Consider the following 19,671-nt stretch of genomic DNA (forward strand, 5'->3'; position numbering starts at 1 on the left):
AATATTCATCATCTGGGACATTATTCCAGGGAAATCAGCTCCCACAGACACTTTATACAGAGTTTTGAAAAGGAACTGCAAGCGTTCCTTTGTTTAGAAAGGAAATGCAAGAATAGCTCCCTGTCCAGAAGATACACCATATAGGGCAGCACCAAAGTGCAGTTCATTTAAACTGTATCCAAGCAGAAATCAAGAGGGAACTTAATCACAGCCTACAAACACCTGGGGAAAGAGGTTTCTGAGCACAGATGGTTCTCTACTCCAGCAGGGAAAAGGCCATAAAGAGATCTCACATGTGGAGCTGGAAGCTAAAGAGGGTCTGACTACAAACATGGTTGTCAATTATAACAGTAAGCGTAAGTGATCACCAGAATGCCTATCTCTAAAACAAAACTAACATTTTTCAGACATGCTGATGCAGAAGTAGAAGTTTCAGCTTGATTCAGAGTGACCTATTGAGATTTTGGACCTCAGACATATGAAAGGTCAAAAGTCTTTTCATCCTTCCAAACTGTAGATGCTGATAAAGCCTGATTGTTAACCTTCCACATAAAAATCACTCAAATACAAGTTATCATCACCAAACAGCTTCCTCCCCATAAGGAAACAAACAAGAGCAAAAAAATCCACATAAGAAAAAAAAGTAAAAAAAAGAAGTGCAAATCAAGTTGCATTGGCATGCACTCATAAAAATTATCAGTATGTCTTTCAAGCATCTTTTCCAATCACAAATGAAATTATTTAAAGGGAACTGGACAAAGGCAGCGTAGAAGAGATTCCACTTCCATTGTTTGCATCCCATGGATTTGGAATTGGGAGAAAAATATTGTCCGAATTGTCCGAAGCAGGACAATGCATATAAACTATATACATATAAACTATTATACATATAATAAATACATGAAATATCAGTTATACATATACTATATATAAACATATCTATTAAGTATGTATATTCATATAAAAAGTATGAAGACCACCCTGAGCCTAAAGCCCATGGATATCTCCTGTGCAAAAAGGTGGCATGCGGCAGATCACTGCATTGCAGACTCTACACATAAGGAAGCATTTTCCTGTACAAAGCGCTGTCTGGGATGAGGGCTGGATTTGTCATTGCCAGGCTATTTGCACTGGAGAAGTGGGAGCCATGCACAGTGATTTTGTGGGTGTTTCTTTTTCTTCTCCAAACCATGTAGGGAGATTGAGTTGAAGTTTACAAGGAAATTTCGGCTTTAAAAGCACATTGCAGGAAAACATAACCTCAGCAATAAAAGTTAAAAACACAACAATACAGGTTATATTCTGGGGCCAGGCCCAGCTTTGGCACAGGCAAGCATAGAACAGAAACACGCCATTTCTGAAGAAATCACTGTCAAACCTTTAGCCAAGGCAAGCTGCTTCAAATCCAAGTGCAACTTCAAAGCATTCCTGAGAAGGAAAGCATGAACAGGAGGGCAGGTGGGGACCAAGACAGGCCTCAGAAGCAGAGCCTGCGGGGGACTAGGAAAGGAAGGCACTCAGCCACCTGGCCCCAATCTGAGGAGAAAAAAACAAGTTAGGGACTAGTCAGCTGTTCACTCTCTCACCTCTGCAAGGCTCACCAAGTGAAAAACAAACAAAAAAAATGAATGCACCCATTGCTAGCCACTGCCTGATCATTGTAGCTTATCCCAGAGGATTAAAAGCCCCACACAGATGCTGCAGCCCCTGCCCTGTAGGTTTTCACCTACTGACCTAACAAGTCCAAAACAAGAGGCAGCTGCTGTCCCAAGGAGTTTGTCCCTTACAGCAGACAACGAATGGTGAGAGGGCAGGGCTGGACCCCAAGCCATACAGGAGGCTAATCACAATCACTGCTGAAATTCCTGGCTCACCTTGCTTGCCTTCTTTTCCAACCACTGCAAAGACAACTGGAGAAAGACATGCACCAACTCTAACAGAAAGCTTTTCTTCCCTAACCATTTACAACTACTGGAGGCAAACCTGTGCCCTGAAAGACCCCGATGGGTCCAAGAAGTTTCCTTACCCACCAGCCTTGTTCTCAGTCTCCCCTCCCAGCTTCTTCATATGTTCTTCCAAGAAGCATTTTTCACTTCATAACAAACCACCATGCATCCTCACAGCTACTCTGCAGTTATGTCTTAAAAGCCGGGGCTCACAACCAGAAAGCAGAAACCTGCTGTGAGCAGGGCAGCAGCCAGTGGTGCTCTCAGTACCTGGGAAGCAGCCTCCTTTCTTGTCCTCCCCTGGATCCCTCCCCAAGCCAGAATCCTTACTCACCGACCGGTTCCAGCAAACAAAAGTGTATGGTCAGCCAGCTGCAAACAACCTTTGTCTCAAGTATCTTTAGTCTTAAAAGTTTATGCAAAATTGAATATAAGAATAGATTCTGGGAAAAAAAAAAAAAAAAAAAAGGCAACAACGTACCAGATGTCTTGCACACATCTGCTTTAAAATAGTTACACCTGCGAGTGCATTCATAAGCTGGAGATTTCAGGACTGGTGCTTTCAGAGAGTGCACATGTTAGCAACAACCTGTGAGTGCTTGAGAAAGCTCTTCTGCACAAAGCCAGGGAAATAATCTGAATACAAACAGGTCAGAATGAATAATTGGGAAAAACTGGCGCCTGGACCTTGATCTTATGAACACTTATAAACATTTTCACCTTGCAGTCAATGGGACTTCTCAAAAGAGCTGAGCCTGCGCTGACACACTTGCCAGGCTTACCTCCAGCACTGTTTTTTTTTTTTGGTTGTTGCCTTTTTTTTTTTTTTTTTTTTTTTGACTCTAGCTATGATTGCCCAACAGGACGCTGCTCCAGCTGCCCCAAGGTGCTGCTCCCACGGGAGCCCCCAGCCTTGGCCAGGTTGCAGGATGCACACCCACAATCACTATCTGCAACGCACCCATTGCCAAGGAAACAAACTTCAGGCTATTTTTAAAGGCAGACAGGCAGGCAAGGACACCAGGCCCATGTCAAAAAAGCACCCTCCCGGCCCCCCACTGCCCTCTGTGGGGTCATCCACCTCCCTCCTGTCCCACCTGAAGGCTGGGCCAGCACAGGGCTCACCAGCCACCTCCAGCTCTCAGATAGCACCCAAGGGCTGAGCAGCAGATTAGTCTCACGCAATTAAAATGCACTGAGTTAAAAGCAGCGACGCGCTGGAAGCCATCTGGCGTCTAAATATACCGAGGCACATTGCACTTGAGACTTTACCTTTGTGGCAAGGAGCTACCAGCTCCAGGTTACACTGACAGAATGCTGCTGGCATGACAACTCCAGCAGGGACCAAAACAGGTGCCTTTGCCAAGTACATATTCCCTACTCATACAGGCTAAGGGGTCTGGCCCTAGAAACCCCTCCTTTTCCCCTCCCTTTGCACGTTCTCCCTATTTGCCTGCCCATAAACTCCCACTGACAGAGGGGCCAGCAGTGCTGCACACCCTGGGGATCCAGCCACCAGCACTCATTGCTAGGAGAATTACAAAGGGTCCAAAAAGAGAGTTAGAAAGAAGAAATGTCACATTATTGACTTTACTGTAAAACGAGGACAAAGCCTGTTTACCACATGCTTTGTGCAAAACCCTAGACCCTTAGTCCTCTGGAGCTAAAGGTGAAGTTCTGAAATGGCATCCAAGCTCCACTTGATCACTGTGTGCCCTCTTCTTTTCTGCACCACTCCCACCGCAGGCAAGTGCCCATGCATGCACACACGCATGCAAGAACCTCACGCGAGCCTCCTCATCAGCCTGTTTCTGCCCTCGGTCCTGCAGGGCTGCATCCATGGAAATGATCATGGAAACACAACAGCAAGAGCCCAGCAATCTGCCCAGTGGGGCAGTTATTTGGAGAAGGTGAATTTTTTGCTCATTAGTTATATTAGCCCCTCTGCCAAGGGAACTGGAGTTCACCAGGGTTGCCAAGAGCATTGTGTGCCTCCGCTGTCTCACAACGAAGATGCTTTCAATCTTCAGCACCAAATCCTGCAGTACTGCCACCTGCAAAATACCCCCTCTCTCTCCCTCGTGGGCTCGAGGACTGAAAAATTATCAGCATGATGCAATTTGGATATATATTTCAGACATCCATGTTAACTGTAATACTGTGATTTCCTCAAGTGTTTCTCTGAGCTTCAACATTTTGAAGTCAATACATATTGAAAGGTTCATGAGAGTCATTCCAGGGTGAAGATTAAATAAAATCCCAAAAACCAAGAACAACTCCTCCTCCTCCTCCTCCTCCTCCTCCTCTCTTACGAAACACTGCAGAATGAGCAGAAGATGAAATACTTTCCATTCATTTTCTATTTTTAAACCCACTTGTTAATGTTTCTTGGCTTTTTAAAATATCATTTGACTAGAGCTCTATTAATTACCCAGTAGTCTCAGCAGTATGAATTTCTTCAGAATTTTTCCCCAAAGGAAACTCCCCTCACTTTTAGCCTAGTTTGGAGCTTCTCTCCGTTAACTTTTGGGGAAGCTTGTTTTCTGAAGTTTCTTCTGCTTGTTCTCCTGCCACAATAAAAGTTTCTATCATCTCCTGTATGTATTAATTTAAAGATATTCACATAAAAGAGTTTGGAAATACAAAAAGGGAAGGCTTTATGTAGATGATGTTTCCAGACCATCTCTAAAAACCCGGTCTCACCTTGAAAAGCCTCCTCACAGGTTTTACTTGTTGTCCTCAGCAAAACACAGCCAAACTTGTGAAATCTGCAGCAGGCCCCACCTTGTCTGAAGAGAGTGTTTTGGGCTACAAAACTGCCAGCCTTTGTAAACTCATGACCTGGTGGATCTTCATAAACAGCTTAGCCTGTTAATGCTCAGACATAAGCACTAATCTCTCTCTGCCTTTTATTGCGATGTAGCTTAGTACTCTACTGCATTTCACTGTAAACCTCATGTTGAACACATAAACAGATCATTAGGAGTGAAATTCTGCCACATCGAGTACTCCTAAGAGATGCCAGTTATTCATGTCCTCACTCCTCCACCAGCACTAGCTTTTAACTTGAACTCCCCTCCCTGCCAGCAGGTATCTTCATACCAGAACAAACAGGTTGGATCCCGTCCTCCCACCGTTCCTGCATTTCCATTTTTTTCCCTTCCAGATGTTTATAACAGCTGAATTAAACATGACTGCTAAAAAAATGCCAGCGGCGTTCATCATATCCTGTGCATCACCATTTCCCACAACATTTAAAATGCTGCAGTCACTGCCTTCACAAAATCACCAATGGCTTCTTCATGCTTTCCATTCTTTGCCTTTGTTTTCTTCTTTTCTTAGAAGTATAAAGACAAAAAAAAAAAAAGAAACAGGACTTCAGCAAGACAGCTTTAAAGACTGGACCACCTGAAGTTGCATTCCTGCCCGTGTATTTAAAAAATAAAATAAGATGAGCAAGTTTTCATTTGGGGATACCAGAAAGCTCCACATACTCACTACTAAAAATAACTTTAGTTAAAAGGGAGGGGGGTGTTTTTTATTAAACCTGAAGTGATGTAGGTTGGAAGAGACCTGTGGAGATCAGCTTTCCCAATCCTTTGCTCAAAGCACAGCCAGCTCAGATGAGATTACACAGGGCCTATTCTGGCTCAGCCTTGGATACGTCCACAGACAAAGACAGACTCTGACACCTGTTCAAGCATTTGACCCACTCGTGTTGAAAAGGGTTTTCTTAGCATCCAACTGGAATTCCCCTTCTTGCAACTTCTATCGTTACTCTTGTGCTATCACCGTGCATCTCTGAGAGGAGCCTGGCTCTGTCTTCTCTGCATCCTTGCATCACGGAGCTGTAGACAGCAATAAGATCTCCCCTCTGCATTTTCTGCTGAAGACTTCCTTACATGTCCCATTCTACAGTACCCAGACTTTACTCATTTGGTTTATCCATCTCCATTTATCTTCAACAGCCACAGATTCGGATACACGGAAACCAGTGTATTTTTGGACCTTCTCCCATTTCTTTTGGATGAACGCTTCAGTTTTAATTCAATACGTTAACAGTGAGAAGTTAGTGATTTCTGTTGAGCACAATTTCCTTGTGCGTGGACAAGTTTCTTTACCCACAATGCCCACAGACTTAAAGAAATCCCCTCCGTAACTTCACTGTAGGTATCCCAGCTAGCACAGAAAGTCCACACGCACCCTTGGTGCATCACCACCCCACCAGGAACTTTTCATTACTCCACCACCATGGCAAGCAAACAAGGACTCAGTGGAACAACCTGAATTTTGCACACATCGGTACTACCTTCGTTGAAGTTGTCTTCGGTGGAGATGTGGGTGAGGGGAGACTGGGGCCGGGAGTCCCCACACAGGGAATAGCTGTGCTCTGCCTGGATGAGGGGCGCCGGGGATGCTGGAGACAGCTCCACCTCCATCACTTCATTCTTCTCAGACAAGAAGGGATCGTTCAAGAGCTGGCCTAGGACATCTGGAGAGAACTCATCCAGGAACTCTGTGAAGTGCTGTGGAGATAAAAGGGGAAAAAAAAAGTCTATCTCCTTGTCTGTCTGTCTTGTCAACAACAGGAGAACATTGATCAGAACAACCCTAGTATCTGCACCAGGCATCTGTGCCAGCCAGCAGCAGGAACTACCAGCCCTGCTTACAGACCTGCTGCTACAATCACCTCTTCCAGTTGAAAAACTACAACTAGACCAGCTGTCCTCTCGTAGGCATACACTGAAACAGAAAGGTCTGTGATTAACTCACAACAAAAACAGAAAATAGAATATTTTTTAGTAGCCATACCCTGAAGCAAGCTCCTTGTTCACCCCAAACGTACTCAGCATGCCACTACCAATGTGCTACCACATGTCACCAGACAGCGTGAAAGCTCCTGCAGGATTTATTGTCAGAATGCTTTGTGTGTGGAATCGAACATACTGGGTTAATGTTCACTGAAGTACAGAGAAAAAAAAGGAAACGTACCCCAGCACAGACCCTCTGCCACTGCCAAATGACAATTCCAACTACCCAGACCAGGCAATGTGCTCCAGCAAAATGGGTCCACACACGTCTCCAGACAAACAAGCAATGCATTTGCTATGCAGTAGATTTCCTGGCCAATTTATATATCTATTTCAGAAGTAGCATTCCAGCTAGGACAAGAGCACTCATCCAGTTTCTAGGCCCCACAGCTGGAGCTCCTGCCAGCCAGTACTAATTACCACTTTATTTATTACAGTGGGTGCATTACACTGACAATGCATGGTATGTCTGCGTGCACCACAAATAACTTTGTGCTTGTTTCTTATTCAAAATGAGCACAAACTGAATCTCCTGATCGTGATCTTCTTCCTTGAGACCCCAGTGCAGTTCCCATCAATATCCAAAAATTCTGCGGCTCTTTCTGTTTTCATTTCAAATGTCAGAAGACATCTTGGACAGACCAAGAAACTGCATTGCAAAAAACTATTCCTGCTCATCTTATTCACACAAAGAATTCTATTTTAGTACAAAAATGTTTGTACAATGAATTATAACGAGCTTTTCCAAACAATCAGGCATTATCTACCATTTTATATAGGAGTCTTTGTCAGCTGGGGCACAGTCCTAAGTCTGTTTGATTTGCTCTGTTTTTGCAGGCAGTATTGATCTTGGCTCTTCGTCTTGCTCTCTCCTGCAGAAACAAACACTGAAATTCAAGATCTGACTTCCTGTAGGCTAAATTAAGAATTAAACTAGTCAATATTGCATGAATCCATGAGGGAAGTGGTGTGCTTACACCTCTCGCATGCACATTGCACAGCTCCAGCAGCATTTGTGGCCTCAAAGCCTGATGCTGGAAAACACTGAGCTCAGTCGTCTCTTACAGAGCCCACGATACATTTGAAGGGACACCAGCGCCTCTTCCAAGATGCTCACTAATACTAACTGGAACTTCTTTCAAAATTAGAAAGGCTTCAGTCAATTCTGACAGGCACTGAGGGAAAGAAAATATTTACTAAACATAAGGCAACAAACAGAGAACCACAGTTACTATGCGCAAACAACAAGCTGGCTAAAATAAAGCATTTACAAATGGCAAAATGGATTCATAGTCTTGTATTAGCTTGCTGTGAATGATAGCTGTACTAAAATTCTCAGACGACTCAGCAAGAAGGTCATCACCACATTAGAAAGGCATTTTTATTTTAATTTCAATACCCAAGGACTCACTCTTCACAGCCAGGGCTGCTTCCCAATATCTGCAAGGCTAAATGTATAAACTACTATTCCCTACTAAGCAAAGCAGAAAGAGAAAGGATGCTCAGGACTAGCTGAATACCCTCATGCAGCAATAAGGACACTGAGTAAAGCAGGGTAAGCAGCTGTCAAAGTGTAAACAAGGGACAGTAATGCTTCCCCACCATGATAAAAGGCAAGGATGAACCTACAAAAAGCAGTGCTTTGCTTAGAAATAACTTTTTTCCCCATAGTCTACGCGCTTCTTTTCCTTCAGGCTAGTAGTAAGTGTCAATTATATTTGCTTGCATATTGTCCTAAAACTGGCTAGAACATTTCCCTCTATCTAATTCCTGCATACATTACTCTGACTGATGACTAACATAAGCTGAAAATGGGCTGCTACAGCATTTGTACACTGGTTTCAAGACACAGCTACACTACCAGCAGCAGCATCTAACCTGAGGATGTCACCCTGGAAAATATCATACCTAAGCGCTGACTTAGTCTGACACAATTCAGTTGTTCTAAATTAAAACAGACCCAGCCGAAAGACAAAGCGACCACAGGCTACTCAGCTATTTTTGGCAAATTCACACAAAGATTTCTGCTCGCCTTCTACGTACGGACAAAAATTCGTATCAATTGCTATTTTACTTCTTCCACTTGCTTAAAGTTAGTTTAGATTTTTTTTTCTTTCTACATGAGGAATTTTCCTAAAACCAGTTCAGGAAAAGCAACAGAGGAAACAAACATTTAACTTCCCGAAACCAGACAAAAAGAGAAGCTTGGGGTAAAGAAGGGAGTTCAACATGTTCCTCAACATGTGTCCTTTCTCCTTCTCAATTGCAGCTGCAAAGCTGACAAGCAGCAAGCTGTGAGGAAGAAAAGAAAGTGCACGTACAACAGAAGTGTCTGACAGGAAATAAATGCTCCGTCCATTTTTAAAATAAAAAGTTCTTTTATTTTGTTATCATGTTTTAATCTTATTTTTAATGGTCTGTGATATAACTTTGAACACTGGCCAGCAAAGAAGCCTCCAACAAGGACCACAGGCCAGACTGGTCTCAGTGAAGAGATACAGTTTTGGGGGACCTGGACTTCTCAGTCATTAGAAAAAACAACAGTGCTTGAATCACAGGAATATTTTGTATATACACATCTCTACTACAGTGAACACGTGAAGCTATCTTGCTTTCTTTTTTTTTTTTTTTTTTATAAGGAAAACAATAGTCTCATTGAAAGCAGCCCTGTTTGCTTACAAAATTAAAAAAGAAAAGGCATTTAAGCAGCAGCTACAGCTGAAGCTTTTAGTAGTTAGGCAGCCAGTTCCTCACAGTTTCCACCTAACCCTAAACTGCTCTCCTCTACCTTTTCAAGGCACGTCGTCCCATCACCAACCCTCCTCCTCTCCTCGCTCTGTTTCCACACACACTGCAGGCATCAGCAGCCACTTCCAGAGCCGAAAAGCCACCGAGCAGCCCTCCATCCTGACAGTGCAGCAACCACCCCTGCACTCAGGAAGAGGAAAGGGCAATTTTGGGAGGAAACGGAGAATTTTACACTGCCAGAAAGTGAATATACATTTGGTTGAAGAAGAAAGAAGTCCTTTGTCTGCGGCTTTCAACTTGGCATCTTTCCCCAACAAAGTTTACCTTTTTAAAAAAAAAGAGAAAAGAACACTCACATGAAAGAAGTGTTTTTCAGAAAACAAACAAACAAACAAACAAAAGCCTCTGCAGACAGCTCTGTTGCCAGCTTCCTGCTATCCTCACACACCACTGCCAGTGACAGCACTAATTACAGCTACACTGCTACAAGGAGTCCACTTGAATTATTAAACCCTCCTCCCCACAGAGCAAAGCGATGTGTTCAGCTGGGATTTTAACCTCCGTAAAAAGTCGTGGATTTAGGACAGCCGTAACCTTATCTTCCACTTCCCCTTCTCCCAGAGCACTGCAAAGACAAACAAAACACCAGGGCTCGCGTTTGCAGGGGGAAAGCTGCAGCTCCACAGTTTCGCCGCCAATCTGCTTGGACGTGGGCTCCCGCCCATGAGCCAGGTGCTCTGGGGGAACACAAAACACCTACAGACACCGGCCCCGCGGTGAGCAAACAGGAGAAAGTTCTTGCATCCGGGCACGCGGTGGATTTTGGATGGCTCTTAGAAAGTCCTATCTGGCTGCAGGCCAAGTGAGCCGCAGGCTGCAGCTCTCACAGCCTCGGACTGTTCCTGCCAGACAAAGCCCCTTTTCTCCAGCTCTGCCTAAGGGACAATTTTTTTGTCTTGCTTGTCTGCTCAAATGAGCATCTCTGAGGTAAAACAGACTCAGGTTTTGGTCAGGTTTTGGTAGTTTCGTGGGAGGGCTGGCTTCTGCAGCAGATAGCCTGAAGGCAGACCAGGGCAGAGCTAGCGCTGGTTATCTCAAGGTGTCACGTTATCAGGACAAAGAATGAAACAGGCATGCCCAGGAAAATGGCTTTCGAAGAACTCACTAAAAAAGGAGTGAAGCCGAGAACCCCAGACGACATTCCGTAACTACGGTTAAATTATTAATCAAGTGACGTGCTTGGCTGAGCCTGGAAAATGTACTGTGTCAAATAGGAGACCTACTACGTGCTTCCCACAAGAGTACACACAAGGTTTTCCAGCAAAGATATCCCAGATGGGAGCTGCAACAGCGGCACCTCGGCCCACCACAGGCACCAGGACCCTGCTTGCCAGCCAAGTGCTACAAGCAGGCCGTGCCCCGCACTCCAGACAAATCCTACAAGCACACCGTGTTCTTCAGGCATCAATCCCAGGGCAAGCTGGCCTACATGCAATGTGCTGGGGCGAGAACCAACTGCAAATTTTAGATATGCCCCTCCAGGGAGTCACTGCTCCTGCCCAGCTCCCTGAGTCAGGGCAGCAGGCCTGCCGCTCCTGGAGGGATGCACGTCCCCCTCCACAACGGGAACCCCCTGTGTGGGAGCATTGCTTCTGTCCACTTGGGATAAAAGTGAAGCCCACCATTGGCCTGTGGGTAAAAAACTGCCCAATATTAACCACTTGTAAGGTCTGAGCTGCAATAACAGGAGCAGGGAGTAAGGCAGAGACTGCATCCTTTCCTCTGTACCAAAAGAATATGCAGAGTGGACATCATGTACAAGGCAGTGCTCACAGACAAGATATGGAGATAGGGGAGACAAATCAGTCCCCATCTGTAGGGATGTAGATACGCACCCCAGGCATGAATTTGTCCCCACCCACAGTTTCCTCTCTCACCCTAAGTTAATTTGGAGAAGAGGGAATCATCTATTCCGCAGCTCTTTCATGGTTTGTATAATCAAAGGTGCGTAGGAGATAAAAGAGCATCACAAAAGATAGCACCATTTCCAGTTAATGACATCAAACACCAAGAAGAGTAGCTACATGGAGATACCATCTCCTTTTCAAGGAGCCAAACACACATTTCACAAGCATCTGGCAGCTGCTTATATGGTAGCTGAGGAGGTCTGACTAGGAGTCACAGCTGTTAACACAAGGCTTCAAACCCTGGGGCGTCCAGGCAAGGTGCCAGTGGTTAAAGATGGCACATACGTGCTATTCTGCCTCAATGGGCTCAGCCCTAGACTTGGTTGTATGACAAGAGCTGTCAAAGGCACCACACACAGCTCTACCTGGGTTTGAAAGTGCAGCATCTGCCTAAGTCCTGGAGCAGAGATCTGCCCTCTCCAGCTAATGAAGAACCTTGCCTAGAGATATTGCTCATGGAGGACTGCATACACAATCCTACCAATGGTGATGATGCAGCAGAGAAGTCCACAACTTTCTGTGTACCCTCCCCCAAAGGCAATTTCTAAAAAGCTCCCTGAACACCTGTGTTTTCTTCCCAGACATGTTGCTGGTGGTGCAGTTGGCTTTCCTGTTTCACGTTCACCAGCAATGCCCTGGAGGTGTGAGCCAGCTTCCAAACAACCAAGACAACTGTTCTGAGCACTCATCAGCACTTGGGCATCAGTTCATTTTCACATAGATTCAAACACGAACTCTGCAGATTTTCAGGTACATCGCATTCCTCAGCTTCTTCCTCTTCTGGCAATTCTTTATTTTTGCAGTAGGGAAGCTGGCCAACACACATTTTTCTCCAAACTCAGCCACGGCTTGGATCACGTAGTATTCATCTTTGTCAGCTTTGAGAAGAGCTACCAATGGAGCCCCCTATAGCCTCACCTCCACAACTCACTCACATATACCCTTGAGGGAACAGAAAAGCTCATCTACTGGCATAGGATGCGTTGATACATCACTGTTATGAGGCACAGATCCAAGCTCCTGCTGAACTGCTCTTACAAGGATGAAAAATGAAGGACGACCTGGCAGCAACACAGTATTTTTCCAGAGGACTGATTCCAAAGATGGGGGCTGAAAGAGAATCAAGGCCAACTCTCTCCAGCACCCCCACAAGGAAAAGAGTGGAAGAGCAGATGGCTGCACACTATACAATTTGATATACTAAGGTGCTTGCCTTTGGTATGTGTTAATTTGGGGAAGGAGAAGAATAAGGGAAAAGAGAAACCAACTATGTTTGGCAGTGTATATTTGAAAAAAAAAAAAGTCATCTGACTGTACCTGAACCGGCTGAAATTGCAGTTCCCCAGAAGACCTCTTGGACAGACCGTAGTATTAATGAGGATGCAACTGCAGGCATATCTAACTGCTCACTCTTAAATGAGACACAAAGACCCTCCCTTTTGGCCTGATTATGGACCAGAATAGCTGGAAGAGCTTTCTGATGGCAGGAGAAATGTCTTACACACAGCCACTGCAGAGAACAGGGAGACTGAGGACTGTAAACAGTGCCCGCTAGTCACGCCTAAAACATGCTGATAAACCAGCAGAGATTGGTTTATGTACCTGCCAAGGACAAATAGAAGGTGTATATCTTTTCCAGTGTAAAAAAAGAAAAAAGTCAAAGCCAAGATGCAGAGGAATAGTTGCTTAATTATTTTACTCTACTATAAAATTCTTTACTATATAGTCATTGACTACACTGAAATTGCCTCATTTGCAGGAGGATGTGAAGAGTAACATGAAATCAGTATTTGAAAACAGCAAAGAGATCTACCATAACAGCAGATAGGATCATTTGGAGTCTCACACCAGCAATTACTCATTTTAATCACAAAAAAAAAATAAAAATTGGATGGATTAAAAAAAATCCACTAAGTGAATAACATTCAGGTTGTGTCATCAGCAAAACAAATGCCAGGAAATTCAGAACTAATGGATTTACATGGTAATTAAATCTGCACATCTTCCCAACTTGCTCAGGTTACACAGCTGGAAATGCTGAAGTTCATGCTGAGCAAATCTTATAATCCACCCCATTATGCACACATGCATGCACACACTTCCATTGCAAACACTCAAGTATTTCCAACCCACAATCGGCAAAGCAGCAGCCTATTTATTTTTAACTAATGGGGGATTTTTCAAGCAGCATATTTATTCGTTCGCCGTTCCTCGTTCAAAAATATTCTACTTTCTGTAACCTGTCCTCCTCCAAAGAACTTTGGATTTGAAGAGGGAATTAAAAATAAAATTAAACTCTGTAATAACTAGGGGTAAAGAGGAGTTGAAAGAAAAAGGAGGAGCCCCTGCACAGTCAAGGCAAGGGTGAGAAGCAACCCTGAAGTTCAGTGTCTCTTAAGCCCAGTGTCCGCAGACAGAGAAAAGGATGCTATTGCTCATTCCTAGCACAGGCCTCTTGGGAGCCATTCAAAATAGGAAAATCCTTCTCACATTCCCCTGCCCTCCCCCCAGTGCACAATTCTTGGACCCAGTCTAACTTTTCAATAGGCTGGGTGCGTGTTTTTCTATTTCCCCTCCCCATTGGAGCTAAAGTCAGAGAGGAGTGAGTCACGGGGGGCAGCACACCAGCGCGGTGACTCAGTGAGCTGGAAGCCCTTCAGGAAGGCTCCCCATCTGGGTCCCTGGGCGAGACCTCAAAAAACATTATCAATTTTGTGTTGCAAGCGTCTGGATTATGCACTCAGGTCAGACATATTCATTTGTTTGTTTCAGCTACTGATTTTTTCTTCATTTTTAAGGGATTTTTGGTTTGGAGATTTTTGGTTTGTTTGTTTGCTTGTTTGTTTATTTTTCTCCTCTGACACCAGGCTCACTGCTATGCACTTCATTTGTCTCATAAATCAGCTCTCGGGCTGCCAGCTTGAGCTGCGGAACTACAGAAAACTGAAGCTCTCCCTCACTTTTCCCCATGCCCTTCACTCCATCCATGAGCAGCATGGCCACAATTATTTACGCAGAGTGATTTGAGAGGCTCTGAGACAAGCCTGGCTGACAGGTCTGCCTTTGACGAGCCTCCAAAATGCCAAGAGCAGCAGCAAGCCTCCCCCTGCCACCTCCAGCTGACGTGACTCACCCTAGACAGAGAGGGTAGTTGAGCTTCCAAACCTTAGTCATTCGTGTCTCTGGTGGTTTCTGGCATCCAGGCAAGGCGTTTAAACAGACCAGTTATGTCTTTTTAAAAATCATCCAGTGAAGAGCAGATGCAGCTGGTTTTGTTTGTTTTATTTTGGTTTTGCCCCAGCTATGCTCCATGCATTTCATGCCAGTCAAAAGCATTTGCTGTGAGGGTTGGTGCACCTACTGCCTCTTCAGAAGGAACTTACATGTAACTTACATTTGCTGCAAGTTTTGCATCGAACTAGCGTCTTCTGGGCAGCCACCCAGTGTTTAGCCAAAAACAAGCAGTGAAAGAAAGCCTTCAGACAGGCTGAAATCTGTGTATACAAATTTTACAACTCACCAGTGGGCATTTATGGTCTTGTTAGCTGCCCAAGAGCTAGGCAGCGGGGATAATACGTTTTATCATTGCACAGCTGGTTTAACTTATTGCCACTTTTGAAAGAAAACAGTTACTTTGGTTTCTTCTTAAATACACATAGAACGGCCTTAACATTAGAGCACTATTTCACAACATTTGGGCACACTGCACTTGGTTTCATTTATCACCTTCGCTCACCAGGGAGGTGGGAGGGGGGGAAAGCAAGGAAAACTTGTCTCAGTCCTGGTGTATCAGCATGGCTTGTTGAAAGGCACAAATAAGCCCCTTGTAAATGGCCTTGCACCCATCTTAAAGATGACTTACACATGTAGCAGGAAGAAAAAAAGGATAACCAAGAGAAGAAATCAGGAGTCACGAGGATTGACCAGCGGGACTACACTGGGGCAAAACCCCGTCCCCATCATGGACTAGCACCACGCCAGTCAGACAGTTACTTAAAGCAGAGATGCTGTAACCTGCCCTGCAGGCACTTGGCTCATCTGCTCACCCCACAAAGTCTCATTACCATCCCCATTCATCAAAAGCAACACCTGAAGCTGCCAGGGGCACAGCCTCTCAGAAACAGCCGCCCCAGCGGGCACACTGCACGGGGATGCTGGCAGAGCCTCATCCACCTTCCCCTTAGTGCAGAGGGCTCCTGCAGAGCACAGATGCTCCCCAGCTCTGCCTTTTTCATGTTTAAAGTGTTCCCAACAGCCTCCTCCCTAAGGACCAAACCAGTATCTTTCAAAGGAGGATCCTAAATTAGTCTGAACAGTGTAGGTAGGAAACAACAACTTCTGCTCCATCGCTGGAGCTCGCTGCACGCTCTCGCTTGCCACTCATGACTGACAGGACACTTAGCATTTAAACCAAACATCGCTATTTTAGTCTCCGAGAACTTTACTTCTTTAAGGGCTGCGAAGTTTAAATGGCAGAGATCCAGCTTGCAGAGGTTATCGTTCCTTCTTTTTTCCTAGCAACGGCTGCAGACCTACACTATGACCACAGTCATCATTCAGGTCTTTAATTAAGGTTTTCTGGTTATTATAAAATAAGTAAGGCTTTACTACTGGTATTGGGCAGCTTAAGGGTAGAGTGGGTGTTTTATTTCACTAAAGAGTTATCAGGTTTTGTTTTACAAATGCATTTTTAGTTGGAGGGAGGGGTGTCTTTTGGGTGTGCTTGTTTAAGAGTAGGAGTATAGAAGCTGAGGCTGGAAAAGAAAGGACACAACGTTAAGCTCCTAAATGTTTATTTAAATGCTCTCGATTTTTGAAGAGTCAGGCTCTCCCTCCAAGTGTCTGAATGTGGACTCCGTAAGTTGACTATGGAGAACATGATAGCTTTTGTAAAGTGCTGCCTAATGTATGTAGACATAGTGGTTAACATTGCAGATGCATGTAATATTTTAAAAGCAAAAAGAACACCACACACATATAATCCTTCCTTGAGCTCAAAACAAAAACAAAAACCAGGTGCTTGATCAGAGGGCAAGGAGAACTAAATAAATAAATAAACAAACAAACAGTGCTTCTGCAAAACAAATGTGAAGAAATCCATTGGTCACAGCACCTTACCTGGGAGGTGAACTGCCCTGTCTGAATCAGAGCTCAAGGACCAGCAGCCTTTGGCTGACGATGACCTCAGCTGCCACGGGGCTTAGACCCTGCCCAGCAGAAACTGCTGCCCCCTCTATCAGACAGATATCTACTATCAGGCAGGAAGAGAAACAACACTGGCAGGACTTTGTGTTCTGTGCTGCTATCGTGGAGCGTTACGCATTAAGCACTGTGCACTAGGACAGGCAGTTTGATGTCAAATCCCACTCCAGCATGTGATCGAGCCAGACAGTGGAAAAGCCATCACATTAAAGAACCCCTTACCTGTAAGCAAGTCCTACACCTTGCTTCCAGTAAAAACATCCTCGGTTTTGATCTGATACACCTCTCCTCCCTCCCACAACCTTGCACTGTGGCAAAGTATCATCTCTGTATGCATCCACCACCGGGTATAATCAAACCCAGACCTTCCAAAACTTTTCCAAAACTTTCAAAAATCTTTCACCTTGTACCTATGCCCTATGCTTTGTGTCCACACAGCTACTGCCCTGGGAAGCTAAGAAAGCAGAGTAATAGGACTAGTGAAGACACCGGGGGGGACTGTCCCTATCTTGTACCTGAAGCCATGACACTAGAGAGCTGCACTGAAACAGCCAGCTCTGCTCAAACCCACCCCACGAAAGTAAACCTTGGCCCTCCTCACCATGAGACGGAGGCTTCAAGACACCCACTGCACTGGTACATCCATAATTCTGCAGAAATCCACAAAGAAATTCACAGAAATAGTTCTGGCACTGTGCTTTGTATGGACCAGTACCTTCATCAACACTGGCACTTGGGCACCCTCCTTCTAAGAAGATGCATTTTGCATTACATCAGAGCAGTGGGGGTCACTTGCTATTACTTGTGTCGGAGGCAGACCAGTTTGTTTTGAAACTGTACTGAAAGCTGGAGAGAGAAAGGAAACAAGGAGACAGGATGTGAACGAGATAAAATAAATATACATGGAGAAGTATGCACAGCATTTGTCTAGACACATTATTTTAAGGCACCCCATACTTTAGAGACAGAATTCCAATTTCCTACAACAATTCCTTTGTCACGGAGCCAGAAAACATTACTTCAGTCATCTTTATTTATATTAAAAAAAAAAAAAAGAGAAAAAGGAATGGTTCTGAATGAAGGTTCAGGCCTTAAAATAGCAGTAGATGGAAACATCTGTATCCTAACACACAGTCTTAAAAACAAAACAAAACAAAAACCAAAACAAAGTCTGTAAGCTTCGTTCTCCATGCTTTCCTGAGATACAGGGATGGGGGGAACAGCTTATTTAGTAGTATGTGCACTGTCTCTCTCTCTTCACAAGTCTTCATGATACAAGGGAGACTTTCTCATTTGGCTACGAACAGGCATTTCAGCATCTTCTGACAACCCTCCCCCATTTAGAGCATCATAAATCATAGAATGGCATGGGTTGGAAGGGACCTCAAAGATCACCTAGTTCCAACCCTCCTGCCATAGGCAGGGATGCCAACCACTAGACTGGGTTGTTCAGGGTCTGATCTAACCTGGTCTTGAACACCTCCAGGGATGGGGCATCCACAGCAGAATTCCTGCTGTTCCTGCAGTTCCCTGCAGACCTCTGCATCTCACAAATGTCTGGACATCAACGTTTCATTTCCAGACCTTTGCTCCCAAGCAGCAGCACTTCTCAGGGCATAAAGGAATTCCTGGGAATTGGGAATGATGCTCCAAGCTACAGGCAAAGGCTCCAGGGGAGGTGCAGAGCAGAGGCATAGGGGCAATAGAGCCAGAAGAGCAGAGATGCACAGGGAAAGCAATGGGATGGGAAAGGGAAAAGTCACCATGCTTCAAAAGGAATAAAATAGATCTACAAAAGATATGCAGCACTCTAAGGTTACACAAGAACTTCCTCTGTCCCCAGTTACGTATTTTTGCCAAGCGTCACTGACTTCTGTGCCCTGATATTTAAAAAAAAAAAAAATAAATCATAAAATGGTCATTCTTGCCACTGTTATGGACTTGATTTATTTTTTTTCTTCCACACCTGAAGCAAGTTCAGGAAGGAGATCAGAAATATGATCTCTGAGGTCCCTTCCAAGCTGGGCTTTTTGGATTGTAAATCATTTATGAACACTGCAGTATATGCCTAAAGAAACAAATACCAACAACAAAAACCCCTGCCAACTCACCGTGGCAGGTAAAGAGAAAGCCATACGAGGCAAACAACCCTGCCTACCATGGAAATCAGAGCACCCACAGAATTCTTACATATTCAGGCTACTGGAAGAAAGGAGAAAATTAAGGAGAGTTAACATGTATCAGAACGTAGAAAACAAGAAAGAGTTAACAGAAAATACAATTCAGAGGGAAACAAGACCACTTCTGAGCTTGTTAGGCCCTAGAAGAATGTTAATTATATATCGGGCAACTGCTTGGCTGAAGCTATGTGGGAGAAGGGGAGAGGACCAAAATGTTTAATTGAACACTCCTGGGAGGGGGCGGTTCTGAATTACTGCTCTTTATATGAGAAATAACAGATGATACAGCCATCCCACAGGATGGTAATGAACCGATTTTCAGCCCAACAACAACGAAGGAGAAGATAAAAACAACAGCTACTCAAAGCTGACCATTTTAATTAGCAGGCCTAGGAAGCCTCCATCTGAAAAGTCTGAGCAGAGCTGCTAAGGAGCTCTTGAAACTATTTTCAGCAAGAAACAATACTGATGGACTGAAAAAAAAAAAAAACAACCCACAAAAATATTTAAGTGTAAATAAGGCAGCCGAAGTAACAGCAAATTGACCTACCTGCTGTTCATTCCTGACTAAGGGAAGAGATGGAGAAGGAAGAGAGAACAAAGAACAAAAGGGAAAGAAGTCTAATTTTTGCTTATAATTCCAGAATCATTTATAATCCAGCTTTGCAAATGTTATCTCTTTTTGTAATAATCTTACAAGCTTAATACACCTTTTCTCTGGTAAGGCAACTCGCATGGTTGTACAGAAAATGAAGCCACAGCGATACGAAGTCAAGATGACACATTCAGTGGGCTAAATAAATAAGAAATCTTTTGA

The 19,671-nt window shown here is 44.3% G+C and overlaps 1 protein-coding gene across 2 annotated transcripts in view; it reads right to left on the minus strand.

The window, feature by feature from the left end:
* Positions 1-19,671, minus strand: part of CREB3L2 (cAMP responsive element binding protein 3 like 2) — a 76,303-nt gene that overhangs the window by 30,934 nt on the left and 25,698 nt on the right. For both annotated transcript variants that reach the window (XM_068662903.1, XM_068662892.1), the window contains exon 2: positions 6,256-6,472. In XM_068662903.1, coding sequence (XP_068519004.1) covers positions 6,256-6,472 — 217 coding nt within the window. The remainder of the gene's footprint in view (positions 1-6,255; positions 6,473-19,671) is intronic.

The sequence above is a fragment of the Anas acuta genome, chromosome 1 (assembly GCF_963932015.1).
Source record: "Anas acuta chromosome 1, bAnaAcu1.1, whole genome shotgun sequence".
Classification (NCBI taxonomy): Eukaryota; Metazoa; Chordata; class Aves; order Anseriformes; family Anatidae; genus Anas; species Anas acuta.